Consider the following 21,516-nt stretch of genomic DNA (forward strand, 5'->3'; position numbering starts at 1 on the left):
TCTCTTCCGAAACAGTCGATCTCGGTTTGATTTAACACGCCTCTGGTCCTTGGCAAGACTCGCATCACCCCATGACTCGCTTGCAGCGGGAATGTTTCTTAACGCGGAGCACACGGTGGCGATGGGCCAGCGATTGCTGGGACCCCGCAGCGCCCAGCACTGCAGCCCCCGGCTCTCCATCCCGCCGGGAGGGCCCCGCCGGGGACGCGCTGCTCCGGGGGCTCGCTCCGCCGCAGCATCCTCTGTCCCGCTCTGTTCTCGGGCGGTACGAGTTCCCCCAAAGTCACGAATCCACCCGCTTTGTAGGAGGTGAAGAAAGAGGGAAACCTGTATAAAGAGAGATACATCGGGTGAAACCGAACCCGGCCAACCCCGGGTCAGCCTGCGCTCAGAGACCCCAAACCCAGAAGTTTCTTGCGAGGTGTTTATTGCGGGGACAGCGTGGAGCACAAAACAGAGAAGCCCATATACATTATTTATATATTTCTTTCCTTCTTTCTCTGTCTCTTCCTCTCCCCTTTCCTTTCCTCCCCTTTCCTTTCCCTCTCAAATAAACGTTTATATTTAGGAAGCTGTACGCTCCTCTCCGTCTCCCTTGGAAATAGTTGGGCGGAGAATCCCCTCTGAAATCCTTATGAGAAATTAATGTACTCGCACAAACCCGGAAACGGCATAATTGATTTATTTCTAATAGAGGAGAAACCAGTGATGTTACCGTTCAGAAATGATTGCCTGTGTTCTTAATAGCTCTAATTTTCACTGTCCATTTGATGTGCTGCAGGTTTAATATAGAGCTCTTACTAATCCAATTAAAAGTGCACCTGGCCTGGAAGAACTCTGTAATTAGCAGGAGCATTTTTAGCTATTTCCACTGGAAAACCGTGAAATCATCTCTGCTGGCCTAAAGGACTGTAATGCGGGGGTGGGGGCGAGGAGGGAGGAGCGGGGCCGGGCATTCGTGCCTAATCTTTTTCCCTTGAATTTTTAACAGTTCCCGTGCGGGAGGATGCGGCTGTTTCATCTTGGAGCACTCGGTGTCTGGTAGCGCAGGACTAGACTAGGTGGGTTTCTCACGGCTTTCCCCTCCAGACCACGCGAGTCCGTTCCCGAAGCCTGTCCCGGTGGAGTGGGGTAACAGACGTGGGAATCTGGGGGAATTCTTGCGTTCCTTGCGACCCCCACGGGGCCGGTTACACGGGGGTGCTGCGGGAGCCGCGGCCGCAGAGCGTAGCCGCCAGCCCCGTCGGGTGTGTGCGCCCCGGCCGGTGCGCCCCGCTCCGGTGCGACCGGCCCTTGGCCCCTGCGGGAGCGGTGGCAGCTCCAGGAAGCCCGAAACGTCTCCTGACACCGGAGGGCACGGGGCCTGCCGGGATGTCCCCGGAGTCGCACGCTGGCCCACACAAGTACACGCGCGCACACGCCACGCACACGGACGCACGGCGTTGAAGGGGGAAAGATAACGGACAATAACGGACGGGGCCGGCTCGCTGCCGGGGGCGAGGGGCTCTGCTCCTCCCCTGCTCGGGTGAGGGGTCGAGTCAGTCCCCGTTCGCGGCCCCTCCTCGTCTGTACGTGGGTTACGGCCCGAGGCTCGCCGTGGCAGCCCCCGCCGCAGACGCGAGTGGGAAGCGGTTCTCCCACGCTCGGGGCCGCGGCGATATCGGCTCTGAGGGGGCGGGCCGGGGGGGTGCTGTTTGTGCTCTGTGCGCTCCCGCGCGTCCCTGCTTCCCGGGGAGCGCTTCCCAAGCAAGAATTAAATCTTAAATAACTTCGCCCTTTTTTCCTAATAGCAATTCTCCCGCCTTCCTTCCTCTAGTAAAACACGCGTGGAAAGTAACGCGGTGTGACCAGTGCCATTGGAATATCTCCCGAGAGCGGTGTGCCCGGCGGGGCGGCCGCCGCAGGCGCTCCCTCGGCTGGCGGCCGCGCTCCGCTGCCCCGCTACGGCCGGGACTTCACGGCACTGGGGTTTCACAGGGCTCGCTACAGGGTTTCTCAAAGCTTCGCTCATTGGAATGCTTTGTAACACAACCGCTGTGTAAAATACACGGGGGCTTCTCCTGCCGTGTGAACTTTTCTTGCCAACCTGTTTCTTGGGCGTGTGGAAAGCTTTCTCGAGCAGAGCCGGCGGCCGCCGAGCACACAGGATTTTAGGTTTATTTTTATGCATTTAAAAAGTGGTGGAAACCACTCGGTTTGATCGCCGGGGCGCGGAGGTTGGAAAGAGCAGGACCACGGTTCAGAGCCTCTAGGGCGGCGGGACACACGTCGCGGTGGGTGCCGCGAGTGACCGGGTGCGCCGGTTCCGTCTGCGGGCTCCGCCGCCCCGAGCACTCCGGTGCGGAGCGCGCCGGCAAAGTCCGCGCCTCCTGCCCCGGGCCGCTGCCTCCTTTCCCTCCGCGGCCCGATTCGTTTGTCATTCCGGCCCCGGATTTCTGCTCAAATAACGCGAATCCTCGCCCGCCCCGGGGCCGGTACCGGCCCCGAAACGATGTCCCGGCCCGTAAAGAAGAAGCGGACTGGGAGCCCCGCAAACATTGTTTCCCTAATTTCAAAGGGGGAAACCTGAACGATTCTCATCCTTGTGATTGATTAAGGTCTTGAATAACTTGAAGCTCTGGAGTGACAGTTACTGAATAGACTATTGCAAATAAAGAGCACTGTGGAAAGCTGGGCTGGCACTTCAGAGTGTAAAGGAGGCGAGTTTGCTGGCACTTACCAAGTTATAAATAAAAGGCCATGCACAATAGTACCTTCTTTAAGGACAGACAGTCTTTACAACACTCCTGGCGTCATATCCTGCTGTGGTCACTTCAGCTCCTAGGCAGACTTTACCTCTTTTATTTTTCCAGCAGTTTAGTTTGAATACTACAATAAATTCCTGGGAACAAACGCTTGCTAGTAAGACTTGAACACGCACCACCTCGCACCCGTACACACCCGCATATACACGCATACGCGTGTAATGCAGGGACACACTCGTGCCATCGATTTTTAAAAGCAGAAATCCCCGCGGAGATTTCAATGGCAGGTCTCGCTTTCACAGCTGTTAGCACCGTTTGGTCCAGATATTTCTCTTCTGGACGGCGAGAGATTTCGGTGGAAGGAAGAAGCTTTTTTCTTTAATTAAAAAAGAAAAAATATATAAAAAAAAGAGGTTGTTCCCCCTCGTCCCCGCTACTCGTGCTCGGAGGAGCAGAACCAGGAGACAAAGCACTTTACGGGCAGCGAGGAACTGTCCCTTCTTGCCTGGCGGGGCAAGGCTATGGCTCCGCGGAGCCCCGGAGGGACATGGGTCCCCACGGGTGCGAGGCCCGGGCCGCTCCGGCTGGTGCACCGCTCCTCGGGGCGGCCGTCGGGGCATGACCTGCTCCCGGCCATGCCGTGTCGTACCGGGCCGTGTCGTACCGGCCGCGCCGGCCGGGGCGATGCGGGAGAGCCGCCTCTCTCGCCCAATCAGCGGGGGCGGCGCGGCCGGGCCGGGCGCTGCCGGCCAATCGCGGCGGTGCCGCTGCGGAGCCGCGCCGGGGACGGAGACGATAAATGTTCCCGGCCCCGCGGCTGCCGCTCCCCGCCGCACCGGGGACAGCGCCGCCGCCTACCCCACCCCCGGCTTCGCCCGGCCGGGCCCCGGCCCCTGCCCTCCCGGTGCGGGGCAGCGCGGGTCACTGACAAAGGGGCAGCGGCGGAGCTGCCTCCTCCCCGCCCCCCAGTGGCATCCCCCACCCCCTCCCGGGACCGCTGCTGATTCGGTGGGACTCGCTGACAGCGCGGATTTCTCCTAGATCAGCCTTCACCTGGATATAACACTGCCGGGCCGTCGCCGCCGCGATGACAACTTTGGCTGGAGCTGTCCCCAGGATGATGCGACCCGGGGCTGGCCAGAACTACCCCCGCAGCGGGTTCCCGCTGGAAGGTAAGGCCGCTCCCGGTCTGCTCCCACTCGGAACCGTGAGAATTGCTCCGTGCCGGCAGGCAGGAACAAAGAGACTCCCCCGGCCCGCCGAGGGCCGGCACACGGAAAGCTCACCGGATAGCCGGCACGGCTCACACCCCCGGGCTGCCAGGCCGCCGTCCCGCGCCGGGGCTGGAGCTGGGCCCTGTCCTGGGACGGGCATGGCTGGGGCCGTGCGGGGAATGCCAGACTGCGGGCTGGTGGCTCTGGCCTCGCACCGCAGGAATGGTCGCTCCACTCCGGCAACGGGAGCGGAGGGAACCGGACGGGAGGTTCCACTGTTCAGCAGAGTGCCAGGGCAGTGATTTGGGGACCCCAAAGTTAGAAAAAGAGGTGGGGGAAAAGTTAGAAAAAAAAATAAACGAAATCGAAAGGGATTTTAGAAACGAGCGCTTGCCTCGGCCGTACCGGGCTGCTGCAACTGGTGATTCTTCCTTCAGACTGTGGCGGTGCGAGAGCCTCGCAGCTCCGGGGAGCCCCGCAGCCCCCTGCCCGGCGGGAGGACGGGCGTCTGCGGCGTCTCCCACCGTCGCATCCCGGGGCTTCGCCCGGGGAAACCGCAGGCTTCCCGCACCGCTTCCCCGCTTCTCTGCTAGAGTCAGGCAAGCCCTGACACCCGGCTCCGGTGCCAGTGCAACAGGTGAAGCCGCCCCGCCGCCTTTTCTTGCCCACTAAAGCGGCGGCGCGGAGCTCCGCGGGGGCCGGTGGGCCCCGGGCGCGCTGCGGGGCGGGCGGGGCGGGTGGCAGCGAGTTGCTTTACAGAAAAGCAAAGAAAAAGAAAAAAACAAACAAACAAAAAACAATAACAACAACAACAAAAAAAGACCCAGCAGGATCCGAAGGAGACGTTAACGCCATTTCCCCCTCCTGCCTCCCCTCCCCTCCTTTTCTAGTCTCTACTCCTCTAGGCCAGGGCAGAGTCAATCAACTCGGAGGAGTGTTTATCAATGGCAGGCCTTTACCAAACCATATCCGACACAAGATAGTGGAGATGGCCCACCATGGCATAAGGCCCTGTGTCATCTCTCGCCAGCTGCGAGTGTCCCACGGCTGCGTCTCCAAAATTCTCTGCAGGTACCAGGAGACGGGCTCCATCCGGCCGGGGGCCATCGGCGGCAGCAAGCCCAAGGTGAGCCCCTCTGCGCCCGCTTGGAGCCGGGCAAACCCCGGACGCGGCGGCGGGGAGCGAAACCCAGCCGGGATTCAGCCCAGGGTGGCTCCGGGGTTTGCAGGCGGGGAGGCAGCACCCCGGGAGGGCCGGGGAGACCGTGCGGGGGCCGCGGGTGGGCGCAGACAACAACCGGTCCCAGCACCGCCTGCCTGTTGCTCCAAAAGTTACCGAGGCTTTAAAAAATATTGTTGGAGTTAATGGCATTTTTTTAATTAAGAAAATGCTCTTTAAAAACCAAAAAATACAAACCAAAAGCTTCGCAAGCGAAACTAGGGAGAAAGGAGTCGTTTTGTGAACATTTCGTTGTCCAAAGCCCTGAGCGCCCCACGCTCAGCCTCGCGGTCGGATAGCAGGGCTTGCACCGAGAAGCGGGATCGGGCCCTCGCTTCTTTCGTTGCAAAGCAAAAACAAACAAACAAAAAAAAGAAATTACCTGTATTTCTGTCTGCCCACTCCTTCTTCTCCTGCTCTGTTTGTTTTTCTGTCTGCTCCAAAGCTGCGTGTATTTATAGCTACACCGCTAAAAACTTTGTGCTCACAATAATGCATACAAATATGGATCGTTTTCTCAAGATTAGCCTCCTCGTCCTACTCCGGCTTTTGTTTCCCACAAAAACGAAGTAACGACTTGCGTTTTTATTGAAAGTTACCTGCTAGTTTTTTTTTTCTCTTTGTTGCCTCTGAAGTGGCAATGCCTGAGCTTTCTCTTTCGGTATTATGACTAGAGATATTTTTTATATGTGTTACCGGACCGAAAAGCTGTTTCCAAAGAGGAGACTTTCGTTTTGTTTGAATTCGGCTTTATTTTAAATCACGAAGCCATCGAAGAAACCTCTTGGTACTCGGAGCTCTCGGCGTTTTTACTACACGACTTTTATTTGGGGTTGCAAACTTTGTTCAACCGAAACTTTACTGACTGGGAGCTTCGCTCACACGGCGTCCTCCTCTACTCCCGACACAGAATTTTCCCGGGATTTTTCCTGGCCGCTCGGCAGCCGGTGCTGCCTAATTCGGGATTTTACTTGCCGAGAGCTCGATCCCACCTTCCGTGTAACCCCGGCGGGTTTCAGCGGAGTTACCCCTGGGAAGTTTCGTTTAACGCGGGGAGTATTTGTCTGATGAGAGCCCGTTGCTACCGATTATATCCCCTCTGATTTTAACCTGACCGTCCTGGGGGTGCTTCAAATGGAGTTTCTAAGCGGGGATGGTGTCGGCTCTCGCTGGCAGCGGTGCGGGTCGGCTCGGCGGGGAGGCTCCGGCCGCACCGGGGATCCCGGTGGCAGTCGCTCGGGGTCTTGCAGACTGTGCCCGGTCGCCTTGTCTTTACTGAAGCAGGTGACGACGCCGGATGTTGAGAAGAAAATCGAGGAATACAAGCGGGAAAACGCGGGCATGTTCAGCTGGGAGATCCGGGACAAGCTGCTGAAGGACGGGGTGTGTGACCGCAACACGGTGCCGTCAGGTACGGGGCGGGGGGCTTGGACACATCCCGGCGGCCGGGGGGCGGTACGGGGAGGGCAGCGCGATACCCGGGGAGAGCCCCAAGCCGGGCTGGTAACCCTGAAGCGGTCAGCGTTAGCAGGCTGCTACCAGCAGACCCATCCCGGGAGGATTCCTGCGCTCAGTGGGGGTGTTTTCAATTAAATTGCAACTGCATCCCCTCCTCCTCCCCCTGCCGTCCTCACCGGGCTGCTGCCTAAAGAGGGCTCGGGGCTTGCTGGAGACCCGGAGATGGGAAGCTGGAGCTGGCTGGGGAGCAGCTCACTGTGCCAGTGGGTTCTTTGTCGGGGGGGAAATGGAGCTGGTGCGGTATTTATGCTAGTGTCCGCTGCCTTTTCTTATCACCCACTGCCTGGGTTTGGGAAAAAAATACTTGGGGGTCCACCGTGCCTGCACTGGAGTGCCATGTGGGACAGTGTCCTGTGAAAACCCCACCGCAGGTTGGGGAGTGGGAGGCCCCAACTGGTAGTAGCCAGGGGGCTACATGGAGTAGCGGCACTGATGCGAGTTAAGGCTCATCTGCCCGGTCTGTCTGTTGTGGGGGGTTGCTGGGGACAAGCCCGGTCACAGCTCTGTGCTCCCCCTAAAGTGAGCTCCATCAGCCGCATCCTGCGCAGCAAGTTTGGGAAAGGTGAGGAAGAGGAAGCCGAGCTGGAAAGGAAGGAGGTGGAGGAAGGTGACAAGAAGGCCAAGCACAGCATTGATGGCATCCTCAGCGAAAGAGGTAAAGTCCCATTTCCCCCCACGCTCCGCGGAGCCCTGGGACCAGCTCATGCCAGCCCAGGGTACTGGTGGGTATTGCTCTCCCCATTCTCTCCCCTATTTCTGGAGGTCATCCTGGGGCCAGTGCACAGGGAGGTGTAGGGTGAGGAGCTCGTGCCGACGGGGTGTCTGCCGTGTGTCCCATCCCATCCTGTGACCCTGCAGTGTGTGGGAATGGTGTGAAGGTGGGGCAATGGCGGGGGTCACCACCAGTTTGGCTTTTGATAGCAGGGACGGGGGCCAGAGAGCAGGGACAGCCGCTGCTCTCCCAGCCCGAGCTGAGCCAAAGGGCGCAGCTGCACAGAAGGGGCGGTTGTAGCCAAAGGCTGTGGAGCCTCGAGTCTCTGCAGCCATGGGCAGGGCAGGGAGCTGCATGTTTTGTTTCTTCTCCTCTTAAAAAAAACGCTGGGAAAAGCTTATATTGGCTGCGAGGGGGTTGCAACCTGTGCAAGGCAGAGGCAAAGGGCCGGTCGGGGGGCAGCCGCTGCCCTCAGTGCGGTTGTGCCCAGGTCCCCGGCTGGGCCGGGGCAGAGGGGCAGGCGAGGGCCCAGCTGGGCAGCATTTGCATGGAAGTGGCTGCCCAGCACATGCACAGGCACTGGAGAAGGCGAGACAAAAGTACCAAATGAGCTGGTCAAACATTTGTACAACTTTTCCAGCTTTTACAAAGAAGGCCTTCTATACACAATCTACACTTGGAGATGAACTTGGAAAACAAAGAGGGGGGAGTCCATTGAAACTCACACTTTGGCTTTGCACAGACAAAGCTTCAGCTAGCAGCAGCTTGATGTGAACAAAAGAAGGCAACCTTTTTATAATTCAAGGAGAAAAGAAGAGAAAACAGCTCCACAAAAGGCTGAGAAAAGACATTATGGGCTTGCAATGAGGGATGAATTATTCAATGAGCCCCTAATAGCTGATGCTCCACGCAGTTTTATGGACTCTCCACCAAGGAAAAAGTAGCTGGTTTTACCTAGAAAATGTTGCTAGCATTTCTAGACATCTTGAGATGCTGAGTGCTGTTCAAGAAAGACAACTGAAACCTGTTCTTTAAAAGTAGGATGTCTCCTTTTTGTGTAGGAACAAGTCCCAAGTCACTCCCCAAACTTAATTTTCAACTCTGTTACTAAAGCTTTCAGGGAAACCTCATCTGCGTGTCTGTGTTTGTGTGGATGTGTTTGTGTGGATATAACCACGCAGAAGATGCTAACAAAGTAATAGATTTTAAAGCGAGAAGGCACAGTCTGATTTCTCAGTCTAGCTGCTCCTGTGTGATGGGTCACAGAGTTTCCACCAGAACCTCCTGCAATGGAGAATTGTTCTGAGAGGGATCTGACACCAAAGGAAAAATAGCTAAACTCAGTGCCCTAGTTGTTAAAACAACTAGCTTTTCTGCTTTCCTGAATTGTTCAATACAGATTAGAAACAGAAGATGGGAAGCCTTGATAATATCCCCGCTTTACGGAACACAGAGTAACTAATAGACACAGCAAAAGAAAAAATATTTTTATCAATATAACCCACCCATCTGCTTCTCTTTGAAACACGACCCTTGCAGGGGTTGGCGGTGCCTCACTGAGAACAGGGGCTCACTCGTGCCCCCCAGCACAGTTGTGCGAGGAGGCTGTGTTCTGTCTTCCAATGTACCCTCTCCTTCACTTTCTGCAGGCATGAGGGTTCTACTTTGCTTCTTTTGAGTTCAGTTGGTGTCAAAATTCCCCTTGACTAAATGAGGTGGCGCAGCCCTATCCTGTCCTTGTGCACACAGGTTTGTGCTGGATGAACATGGCTGGGCAGTTGTGTGCGAATGGCAGCTTGATAATCCTGTCTGTTCTGTGACAGCGCCTGGGAAGGTTTGGCAGCTGGAGGGAGAGCATGCGCTTCCCCGCAGCACCGCCTGCTCCCCTCCCTGATTAGCAAGCTGTTGCTTAATCTTATTACTGGAGTGTCTGGGATGCTGCGATGCAAGAGAGCTGCTGCTCAAGAAAGGTTTTGTTACCTTACACATGCCTTATGTATGGTGTGATAGTATAGGGAAAACACACCAGTGAGCTCATTACAAGGAAAAAAAACAACCATAAACTAAGTCCACCACTACTTTCTGTACCCGCTCAACAAAAAAGGTTCTGCATCAACTCACAGTGCCAGCAGAGGAGCTTCGATTTCACCCTGTCTATAAAAATCATCAGATCAGATCCTGCTCTCTTACTGAAATAAATGGCAGTGCTCCTGAGGATTTTGATGCTGCAGGATCGTGTTTGCCAGTGTCCCCCCAGCCTGGCTGTGAGGCCTGGGGTGGCAGAGGGTGCCCGCTGATGGGGCATCTCATGTGCCCCTCCAATGCTGGGGTTGCTTGCAGTCCGTTCGAACGTTATCCCGGTGGTGCACAGCAAAACCCTCACTTCTCACAGCTCTCTGTGGGAGTGCTCCACCTTATGGAGTGAAAGAAATGAAGTATTTTGGAGTCTTTTATAGTTTGAGTAATTTTTAAAGCTCTGGTCTCAGAGGCTTGAGGTGTCTCAGGGGTTTGAGGTATCCCAGTAGCAGGAGTGTGGGTGCAGGGAGATGCCAGGGAAGGCTGTGGGACGGATCAGGAAGGAAGTCGTGGGGCTGAGTGCGGAGCAGGGAATCGCTCTGGATGTTTGCTCATGTTACCTGAAATCCCCTCCTTGCCATGGGCTTTTGGGTGGCTCAGGGAGAGGCATTTTTCATAAGGGAAAGGATAATAATTGTAGTCACTTTAATGGCAGCTAATTCAAGATTTGGGATTTGGGCAGTATTTATAGCAGAGTGGGATTAGGGAAGAGAAACATGATATATTTGAAAAAAGTGTGATAGAAACAGTATATCATGTGGTTTGGGATTTCTCCCGTCACATATGTAAGCATAAGTAAACATTAACATACCTTGCTATATTTCTGTTTCAGCCTCTGTTTACTAACACTTTAATCTTGTTCTCTCTCAGGCATTTGCAGATGGCACATGTACAGCCCTCTTTGCTCTATTTTGGTATTCCTGTCAGTGTCACTCTCTACCCTGATTTTGGACATATATTTAAAGAAAACCTGGATTATCACAACATGTATCAGGAAGCTGATAATTCTATAATAGCATATCCGTATTCTGCATGCATGATGTATTTTTCTTAAAGGCATAAGCCATAAATAAAGAACATGAAAGAGAAACTTCTGTGCCTTTATATGGCACATCAGGGCATATTTTTAGCATAACCGCTACGGAAGAGGGAGTCACTTGTACCTTTAGCAGGAGTTATGTGCAGCATGGTTTGCTGACTAATCTGATAACTCCCCACTTCATAAGATAGCTGTTGTTTTCTGGCAAAAACTGGTGGCTTTCAGCACTCAAACGATGGGGTGTAGAGCTGGTCCTCGGGCCGCTGCGAGGGGTGGGGGCCGGGGCTGGGACACCCCCGCCTGCCCTCAAAGGGGTCTCTGTTCCCGGCCGGCGGAATTGGCCCCCAGGCCCTGTCCTGGTGGATCCTCCCCCAGTCATGCGCACCCGTCCAAAAAGGGCCCTACTCATCCCAAGCCTCTACCCTTGGCTGTACTGAGAGCAATTCAGGCTACAGCAGACTAAATTGCCTCCTTTATTTCCTTCTTACTTTCATCTTGGACCAAACCCTTCCCCCCTCTCCCTCCCCTTCCTCTTTTCTTTTTTTCTGTGTGCCTGAGGCTCACATTAATACAATTTCGGCACCACCCCTATTTTTGTGTGTGTATGTGGGGAGTTTGAAGGGAGGGAAAAAAAAAAGGACCTCAGCACAAAAGCCCTGCTCAGCAGCTAGAAAGTTCAAGCTGCTGCTCCTTCTCTAGCTGTGTGATGCTTTTCCTGTTTGTGAGTTTTGGGAAACATTTTTGCTTTGTGCTGTAATGGAATTAGAAGACAGATGCTGACTGTAAATGGGACACGCGACTACCAGCCCCTAGCTTAAATATTTAGATGCAATGTTACAATTACTGACTTGATGCACAGGCTTTGAAGTGGTGGCACATGATCTGAAGGGTAGCTCGGGCTCTATGGGCTTGCAGATGTTTTGATTAGGGTTGGTCAGTATCAGGCAGCCAGTTATTTTTAGGTTGTTAAACTAATAAAGGCAGTTTATTAAGGGACAGGATTAACATGCAGGCACCAGATATCAGTTTGAGTCATCCCATTCATTTCTGCATCGTAGACTGTTGAGTTAGTGGCTGGAGCATGGGAGGAGGCAGATGCGGGATTAGATTTTGGTTGTGATTTTCTGATACAGGGCTTGTCGTGATTTTGCTCCAGTGTCCTCTCCCGGGGCGCAGTGGTAAGAGGACTTACTGGTCATGTGAAATATTGTTGTGTCTTATGGCTGAGAAGCACAATGTGTTCCCTTGCTCAATGTTCCCAGTTAAGATTCATTTACTGAATGAAACGTGATGACTGTGGCTGCAGGCAGTGATCATCTTGACTCTGGAATTTCATATGGTACTTTACGTATTTGGTCACTAGCAGGTATTAAAAATCAGCTTGTGTAACTTGAACAGAATTTAGTTTCTGAGGGTCTTGGAACCGGCAAGAAAATACTGCTTAATTAAGAAAAATTCCCTAGTGGCTCCAAGATTTGGCTCAAGGAAGGTAGTAGTAATAGTATTTCCTGTGTGTTCTTTTCTCTTTCTTTCCTCATATCTCAGTAGTGTGTGAGTCCAGTCCTGGATAGAAAAGCCAGGTTCTGCACAAGTGCAAATCGAAATAGGTTGATGAAGTCTCTTCTACCTGGACTGCAGCTCAGAGCTCTTGTTTCTTCTGCCTGACCTGTTGTCGCTGTGGGGCTCTGGGCCAGGCTCCCCCTTACAAATCATTATTCTGAGCTAAAAACTAATGACTTCAGTGATCAATAACTTGCCAACAATCGAGAGCGTGATGTCCCAGCATGCAGAGCATTTTCAGAAAGGTACTAAATATCTTCCATTTTGAGTAACTTCAGAGAAGAGTTTGCTGCTCTAGAGGTACCAGAGCAGCCCGTGCATTCCTGTCTCGAGGGTGAGCTGGGGGACTTTGAAGGGAGCAGTAATTGTCAGACCAACTGCACAATAATCACCTTATGCAAGCACTACTAGTACTTCCATCTATGGAAAGAAAGGGTGTCATTCAGTCTAGCAGTGTCTCTCTGAAGTAATATATAGATACACCATATCCTGTTCTTGAAATAATGATTTCATTTGACGGGTTTGCATGTTTCACCATCCTAGAAGGCTTTTCTTACCTTAAAAAGAGTCAGCACCTATTCAAACAGAACCACTGTGGCCATCTTTTCCAGTTCTTCTACGTGCCTGCATCTAGAGCAAAGGCAAACAGTATTTTAGCAAATATCAGGATTACTTCGCACACAGCAGTTGATTTACTTGAATTAATACCCAAGTTTGTATTGGATTTGCTTGCTCTGAAAATCTTAATAATTCATTAGACTTACACAGTGTCATTCTGGAAAGTCTGAGGCAAGAAACATGGTCAGTTAACTTCGGGGTGGTTAGGACTTACTCTGAAAATGTGATTTTTATCTTTGGCTTTCTGGATTCTCCTACTATTGCAAAATCCTTGACGTCAGTGGGAATTTACCATGGTAGGGATCAGGCTCTTCTTGAAACCAACTCTGTAATGTGCTGAGCAACTGCAGCTCTGGAGGAAATCCTCAGGTTTAGGTTTACTGGATCAGGTATCAGACCTCCAGTTCTGCAGACGCTATCATATGCGGGTGAGGGCGAGGAGTCCCACTCAAAGGGCCTATTCATGTGTGTGAAGTTACTCACGTGGTTTGGGGCAGGCAAGAATGGGGCCCAAATTTGTTCTATTCTGTTAATAGAAAGTACCCACTAAACGAGAGTGTGACTCTAATCCTGAGTGAAAGTCTCTCGCAAAAATCTCATTGAGGGTAAGGATCTCTATCTGTGTTTACACAAAGGTAGTGATGGTATCAGTGGACAAAGAAGCAGAGATTTTAATTTGATAAAAAAAAAATAGAAATTAATGCTGAAAGTGAAAGTTGATGCTGATGAAATCCTTAAAAGAGATTATTTTCCAGGTCTGATTTTGAAGAGTAATTCTCTGTTGTATCAGTCAAAGACGACACTTTTATCTAACACTTACTTATGGGAGGTTTAGTTTGGTATTAGGCTTACTTATTGATAAGACTTGGAGCAGGGTTTATGAGAGTGAGGCTAATAAAGTTGATAGTGATCAATTATGAGGAGTCCCCAGGGCTGTGCAATAAAACTGCATTGGGAAATGAAGCAGAACTACAAAGTGCTCTCTGGTTAATTTAAGAAGAAATTGAGTGAAACGCAAAGCAATAAATCAGAGCAACCCAGTCAATGTGAATTTCTCCATGTAAATGTCACTTTAAATCCTACATAACAAATGTGTGTGGCTAGAGAAAGAAAAAAAAGAAATGCAGGATACTTCCAAGTGTTCCCCAAACGCAGAGCTCTCTAGCTAATAAAAATGATGTACAGTAACATAATTCACCGCAAGACCTTGTTTAGTGTAGTGTGACTGCGGCATTTTACTTTACTTGCCCTGAAGTACTCCTGCCCCATGCTGTTAAACTAATTCAGTTTAAATCACTCTGCCTCGAAAAAAAAAAAGTGAAGAGTAATGAAATTAAAGCTCACTGAGGACACATTAGCGTTAAAGTGTGTCATGTGCTGAGATTATTTGGTTAGCGGAGTTTGACGTAATTGTTGACAGGTCATTTATTCATCCTAGTAAATAAAGATTCACGAACTATTAAGAATGTGCATATATAACTAGTAAGACAGTAAAAGGCAATTAAGAAGTCAGTTTAATGTCTTATCTTGCTGGTTGCCCTACAGTTGTTTTACAACTAGGAATTAAAATTTGAAAAGGAAGTTTTCAGTGTCCCTGGCCAAATATTGATTAAGCAGTTGTTTGCTGATGCCATTGTGGCACATAAAAAGGCCAGTAGTTCTGCCCCTTGTTGTTCATCTTCCATTGTCACTGTTTCTTAACCTCGGAGATCAAAGGAGGATCATTTCAGTTTATCTGTCTTGGAAAATCCTTCTTTGCTGCTAAACCCGTACAGATTAATGGCCAAATTGTCTTTAATGAGATGTGAAATTTGAATGGAATCCCTATTTTGCATGGTCTTTTGGATGTATGCACTGTATGCCCTTACAGTTTTGTGGGAAATTTTTGTTTAGCATTATTTGATTTGGTTTAGTTTGAATTGTTTCATTTTTAGTATACAATGCACTGAAATATTACTATTACAACAGATAAAACAGGTGGTATTTCACTGAATTTTAATCAAACTAATTTTATTGCATGTAATATTTTTGAGGAGTGTAGTCTAACAAAAAAAAGTTTTGTTCTTTTTTTTTTTTTTTTTTTTTTTAAATACCAAATCATATAGGAGATAAATGGTCCAGGGCTGCCACTAAAAGAAAGGGAATTTGAGAAGCCAGCCAGCCCTCCAGGTTGGGCTCTCAGTATGAAGAGGACACAAATGAGCTTGCAGCACTTCATGCGTTTTCTTTGGATTTGATTCTATAGACCTCACATCAGCAAGGACAGATGTACTGTCCCCTCTCAAAAAGGGGGTGTAAAGTCAGGTCAGCCAGGCTGTTCTGAATGGCAGGCAAGTGTCCTTGAGAATAATCAGTTCCTTGTTGCATTATAGAAAGCTGTATTTACTTCAGGGATAGTAAAATATATCCCACCACATCCTCAATAGGAGTGGCTGTGCGATCTGGATGTGTTATGTCGGCTTGTAATTATGATATGGAGTTTCAGCTGAATTGTAGGGTGTGGGAGCGTGAGATCCAGGTCCTGCTGCTTCCAATGGCATTTCTGGACACTGAAATTTAGCTTCACGAGCAGTGGTCAGAAGCCTGGTGTAACCGAAGATTCTCTCCTGGTGTCATGGTGATTTTACAAGGGCGAGCCTTTTCTGCTGTAGTGACCAACAGCAGAGTAAAGGGCTAAACCAGATTTTTTTTTAATCAGAATTTTTCACATTCTGTTTCTTAAATACACTGTTTTTATTTTATCTGGTTATCTCTGAATAAAATATCAGTCCGTTCATACTTTACAAGTAGCCAGCTAATTTAGGAGACATTTTGCTGCAGAGGAACAGCTAAAATTGTTTGAAAGCATTTTAGGTGTAAATTTGCTTAAAGTCCATGAACTCAACTTGTTCATTTCCATGGAGAGCTGTGGTGAGGACAGTGATACATATTCTACCTTTGGGTTTTTTTAAAACAGATATTTGTCTGGATGTAGACTTTCTGCCAAACATGACCAATGTTTATATCATGCACAAGTCCATATATGGACCCGTCTTAAGGATTTTTGTATTTACGGTATGGCTCATGTTGGATGTGTGATCCAAAAATGACTATGCAGTAATTTCTTTATCAGATATAATGTCACACAGACCCCTGTGGTTTGAATCGTATGAGGAATAAACTGTCTGCAGCTTCTCTCTGGCTGAAGGGTATCACAAAGGGAGGCACGCTATGTCCTACACCACATTCCTCCCCGCAACCCCTCATCCTCATCAATAGAGCAAATGAAATTTTGGGAATGAAATCAGGAGCTCTAATTGAAACAGTTGTCAAACCCTACGCTATGACAGGCATAAAGAGGATTTTTCTCTGTCTTTTTCTTGGAGGTCACTTGGCCAAAAAAGAACTTAGAACAATCCAGGGTTCAAAGTTACTGTACTTCTGCGCTGGCAGCTGAAAAGATGGACTGATGGTTGATGACAGAAATATTTTTCTTAATTTGATATCAGGAACAGACTTGTCAGCCCTTGAAGAGTAAATCAGAAAATTATAATTATTATGAAAAGAATTCTAAAAATACCTTACTTGTAACTACTATTATCTGGATTCAGATACTAGAAGTAAAACACCCCAGAGAAGACTTATAAGGGGAAAAAAAGGTCTTCCAAAGGTCTCCCAGGTGATCACAGAGTGGAGTGGAGGCTCATCTGTTTCCAATCCTGGATGTCATAATGCAAAAAAAGTCCCTCTATTAAAGAAATAGGTCACCTGGCACTTATTTTTGGGTAGCACTGGGAGGACATGCAGAATGGTGAGTTTCCCAGGACAGCAAAGGGCAACTCTTTTGGATGTGCTTTGTTTTCTTGCTATGTTGATCTTCCCATTTTAGCTTTTGAGGTTTTGATGACTGGGGTGCCCTTGGAGTGCATTGGATCAGTTTTGCAGGGCCAGATCCTTGAGCTTCTCTGAGTGTGAGCTGGAAGCAGGGACCAGGACTGGGGGCAGCACCTTAAGGTTCAGGGCTGTCTCCATGTTTCCAGCCTTGCTCTGCCTCTACCATTCTCTTCTGGGAGACCTGTAAGTGCTTTTCATTACTTTAAATATGAAGCATACAGCTTCCACAGGGCTCTTGTGTTCTCTAGATGGAGATATTGTGGTTGCAGTTGTGCTTTGTAAGTGGTATTTTGCACTTGGTGACGTTCAGCTCTTTGAGTAGATGCATTAGGTCCTAGTGATTTGGGCTAAATGGCTTCCCCCTACATGCACAGCTGGTGCTGGTTTGCTGCTGAAGTTCCTACAGCTGGGGGAAAGCAGCTGCCAAAGGCAGCTTCCCATGGTCTTTACCAGCCTTCTGATGGGGCTGTGGTGAGCGTGGTTCGTGGTTCTGCATCTCTGAGGTAGGAAATGGGAGGTTTTTTTAATACCGTTTTTGAGTAGGAAAGAGTGACCTTGGTGACCAACATGTTTATAAGTAAGTGATACCTCTAAATACAAACAACCAAGAAAAAAAGCAGTCATAATAAAATTAGTGCTAAAATAGTTGAGTTTGGTTTGGAGAACTGGTTGGACTTGGTATAAATTTCTTTGTGTTTCTCGGAGAGACTTTCTGTGTTGCTTGCTCCTGGAGCCAGCTGAGATGGGACTGCTTGCTCTCCCCCTGGTTACCGGTCTCTGCCTCTGCGTGGTCGAGAACCACAGAGCAGGAAGAAGCTGTTGGGTTTTTTTGCTTTCTGTGTCATTGCTGTGCGCCCCGGCAGTGTGTGCAATGGAAAATAGGCTGGAGTGTAGGACATCTGTCTGTGTTAGCTGCCAAATCATGTCTTTGTATCTTTGTGGGTTGTAGTGTTTTTTGTGGTGTATTTGGTTTTTTTTGGAACCAGTATTTTCCTCCCCCAGTGTTACTTCTAAATGTCTGAGATCCAGAAGTCAAAACTCCCATACAGGTTCAGCTGCCATAGCTCACCTGTTGAAACTGCAAATCCAGATGAAATGATGTTTTACAATGAGGCTTTGTTGTTAGAAAGGATTGTAAACCTGCCCTTGGAAGAGCAGTTGGGCTTCCAGCCTTTGGGGTGGCAGAACAGGGGAACATGGGGTTGTTGTGGAGGGACCAGTGGTGCGGAGCACTTCTGAACTGACCCCGGCGATGCTGCAGCCCCCGCTCGCAGCAGGCGAGTGCGTTTTGATGAAATGCATCAAGAATCAACATCTTATTTCTAATATTTTTATTACTATTATTTATGGTAAAAGTAGATCAATAGCTCGTATGGTCTGGGATTAAGTTAATGAATTCAGAGGTGTTGCCTCAATTTGCACTGAGGCTCTGAGCCACAATATGTTTGCTGGAGTACAGCAATTGATGATACATACTTCTCACTGGTTTTGCTGGGTTTCACATGAATAGCCTGCAATTTTCTCAAATGTGTGGTGTGGAAAATCTATTCAATAATATATGCAAATAATCTTTGGTTCTAAATAAATACTTAATGCTTGAAATTTATGTGGGCATGCAGGTCTTGGACTGTTTTATCTTCTAGAACTGGGTGTTGCTGTTGCATTCACTAAGAACATACCATGACTTCCGATGACTTCTGGATAACTACTTAAACTATTTTATTTCTTTTAAAATTTTTTGTTTGTTTGTTTCTTTACTAATGCACTTTTAAAAATAGGAACATGAGCAGGAAAAGGAGACAAACCCCATGCTTTAAACATTCTTTTGTTGTATATTGCTTGTATTTGTAGTTTAAATCTGCAGCTTTCAAAATCTTTTTGCAACAGAATGCATTTCTCAGTGGTGGGGTTTTGTGTTACACAGACTGATTAGAAATGAACTGGTTTGGTTTAAAACTTTTTTTTTTTTTAAATATGAAATCTGTGTTTTCTTTTATAAACACTTTTCCGAACAGTGAGAAACAGTCTAAGGACTTGGACATAAAGCTATGAGCCAAAAAACTGAGGGGCCAGTTCCAGTTGATAGACTGGCTTGAACTCGTCAACAGGTCTTAAAAAGAAAATAGAAGTTTTTAGAAGTGCAGTTGCAGTACAACTTTTCCTAAGACAAGATTTGATTTCCAGAGCATCTGATACAAATAGTTTTTACTGTTTTCTAGAGTTTCAAGAAAAATGGCTTTGTTACAGTCAGTTTTTTAAACAGTAAAATTGTGGGATGTGTGTTGTCTGTGGGTGTTGTTTTTTTTTTTAAACACCACTGATTCCTCTAATTAATAGTGTCAAGCATGTGAGATTTCTCATAAACCTCAAAAAAGCCTATTGAACTTAATGGCAAGACTTGCATTGTCTTTAATGAAATTAGGTCTAACTCTAAACTAAGAGAGGTTTTTTTTCTCTGTCTCCCTGCCCCTCCCCCGCTTTTCCTTGAGGGGGAAAGAGTGAATTTTTTTTGAGGAAACAGGGGAATTCTGGCATTCCTGGGCATGAGAGGAGAATACTGATTAGAATCAGGCAGAGAGCGAGCAGGTGCTGAGCATGTTCCTTGCTTAACCCCCTGCCCTGACCCAGTGCGCAGACCCCGCAAATAGCAAGTTGCCAGATGTTGAAGATGTTTTTAGGGAGAGCGATTATTCTCCGGGTCCTGTATAAAACCAGAGAGTTCCTACAATGGTTGTATTTCTCATTTAAAGCTGGGCTGGATAAGCCACTGGAGGCTATGCTGGGGAAAAATACTGTATTTCTGAGGATGAGAACTGGCTGTTGTGTTTTGAACTGCTGTGTGGCTGCAGTATCCATTTGCAAGAAGTAATACAAAAAACTAACAAGCGGCGTAGATTGCCTGAGGAGGGAAAGCTATTTTTTTTTTTTTCTTTTTTAATGAACAAAAAAGATTTTATGGCCTAGAAACAGTACACCCGCAAGAGAGGTGTGTTTAAAACTTAGACGCAAAAGCTTTTGTCTGGAGAATAATACACTTGGTGTAAAGAGTAGCACAATGGAAGTCTTTTCTTCTAGTTATATATGGGTGAGCATCAGTCAGCCAAGGCAGAACTTCAAAGGCCAAACTCGAAACTTTCCAGGCTTTGTCTCCTGGCAGGTTTTTCTTGAGGTGAGATGGGGAGAGCTGTTGGTGCTGGGACCTGGCTCCTTTCTCCCCTGGCAGAGGAGGCGACAGATCATGTGCAAACTGAGGTACCCAGCCTGAACTGTCTCTGTCCCCTGCTGATGTGCCTATTTGGAAGCTACTAAACTATCACATCTCATGAGCCTTTTCTTACTTATTCATAAAGAGGTGTCAAAAATTGCACTTCTGCCCTGCTGGGAAGGCACCATGCCAGGCAGAAGAGGAAGCTCTTTTTCTAAAAGTACTTTTGGGGAAGATGATCTATTTTTCTGCCTTCAGAAAACAGTCATTATTCATATACTGTATATCACCTTTAAGGTGGGAAGATAGCCTATATGTATTTTAATATAAATAGTTGAAGTATATAACTGTGGTGTGTTAAATTATCCTCTGAGCTGCACATCTGTAACGTAAATAACACCCAGAGGAAGGTCTTCAGTATAAACTTGCATTATCACTTTGTGGCTTTTGAAACCTTTATTTTTTATTTTTATTTTTTTTTTTTTTAGCTGGGAGGTTTTTTACATGATGTTAAGTGCAGCAGTCATTTACCTAGGTTAAAAATGGATTTAAGCATCAATTTAGTGTTACCTGCAAGGCTTTATTCTGGAGGCATGCCAAAAAATGTACTGCTACTTTAGCAAGAATGTGTTTCAGTAACACTTATTTCATACTGTTTGAGCTGACACCTTCAAGAGTGGAAAACAAAACTTTGGGATGTCATGTACAGAGCTTAAAACATATTTGGGAAACGGGAGAATTGTGTTCCCTCTGTGGAACAAAAGTCATAGAGTCTTTGAGACTCTTGCAATTTGAATATAACATTTTTTGACCATGATCATGTCTCTGTATTGTCATCTCCAAGGTACTTATTTATTTTTCTAGAATGTCCTTTGACTTACCTAGCAGAAAAGTACTACATAAATTCACGGTATTATTTTTACCCTATTCCTTTTCCTAATTTAAACCACTGTCAATTTGCGAGAGATTGAGATAGGGAGAAGTGAGGACCAGGAGGGATTCTTATTTTGCTGCTGCTTTTCATAAGACGTCAATCACTTGCAGAATAAGTGCCACAGGCACTTGCAGAATGAGTCTTTACAGGTACCAAAACAGAATTAACATCTGAAAATTTGTCTGACAAGTTTCTGTTAAACAAATATCCAGGTTGTACTTGGGCATTTATCTGTCTCTGTCTTTGCACAGGGAAGACAACTGTGTAAAGAGCTCAGCATCAAGTTCAGTACATTTGGATTTATCCCGTCACCTGCTTTTTCCCATGTGTTTCTGAAGTTACTGTGTATCACTGATTCAAATTTTACTAAGAGAACAATTTTTGATCTCCTTTTGTATGTTTTGATAAGTGACAAAGAGGAAACAAGCATAATTTGCGTTACCAACTTGATTACTCTTGTGAAAGAAGAAATGCTGGATTGGGGCATTACAAATTTATATTTCCATGCAGATGTTCCAATAAACTGGCAGAAATTAGTGCCATAATACAAGATATGTTTTAAGACCATATTCAGGCGCTGTGAACAAATCAGAGTAGTTCCTTTGTGCAAGTCCCTTAATTTCCAGCAGTGCAACGAAGATCTGAATCTGGCTTTATGAATAATTCTGCACTGTTTGAATGACTGAGGATTTTTCCTGAGCAAAGGCATGTAGGATGTACCACCAGGTATCTGTGTTGTGTGGCTTAGTTATATCCCCAAAGGGAAATTTAAAAGATTAGTTGATATTTATACAGGATCTTTGC

At 48.0% G+C, this 21,516-nt stretch overlaps 1 protein-coding gene across 5 annotated transcripts in view; it reads left to right on the plus strand.

The window, feature by feature from the left end:
- Positions 1 to 3,584: 3,584 nt before the first annotated feature.
- The window catches only part of PAX3 (paired box 3), a 76,493-nt gene continuing 58,561 nt past the window's right edge, over positions 3,585 to 21,516 (plus strand). For 2 of the 5 annotated variants that reach the window (XM_082055898.1, XM_082055900.1), the window contains exons 1-4: positions 3,585 to 3,916; positions 4,849 to 5,084; positions 6,459 to 6,588; positions 7,216 to 7,350. In XM_082055898.1, coding sequence (XP_081912024.1) covers positions 3,832 to 3,916; positions 4,849 to 5,084; positions 6,459 to 6,588; positions 7,216 to 7,350 — 586 coding nt within the window. In that variant the 5' untranslated portion in view covers positions 3,585 to 3,831. The remainder of the gene's footprint in view (positions 3,917 to 4,848; positions 5,085 to 6,458; positions 6,589 to 7,215; positions 7,351 to 21,516) is intronic. The other 3 variants (XM_082055899.1, XM_082055901.1, XM_082055902.1) reach the window with 2 other exon arrangements.

The sequence above is a fragment of the Streptopelia decaocto genome (assembly GCF_964273445.1).
Source record: "Streptopelia decaocto genome assembly, chromosome: 6".
Lineage (NCBI taxonomy): Eukaryota > Metazoa > Chordata > Aves > Columbiformes > Columbidae > Streptopelia > Streptopelia decaocto.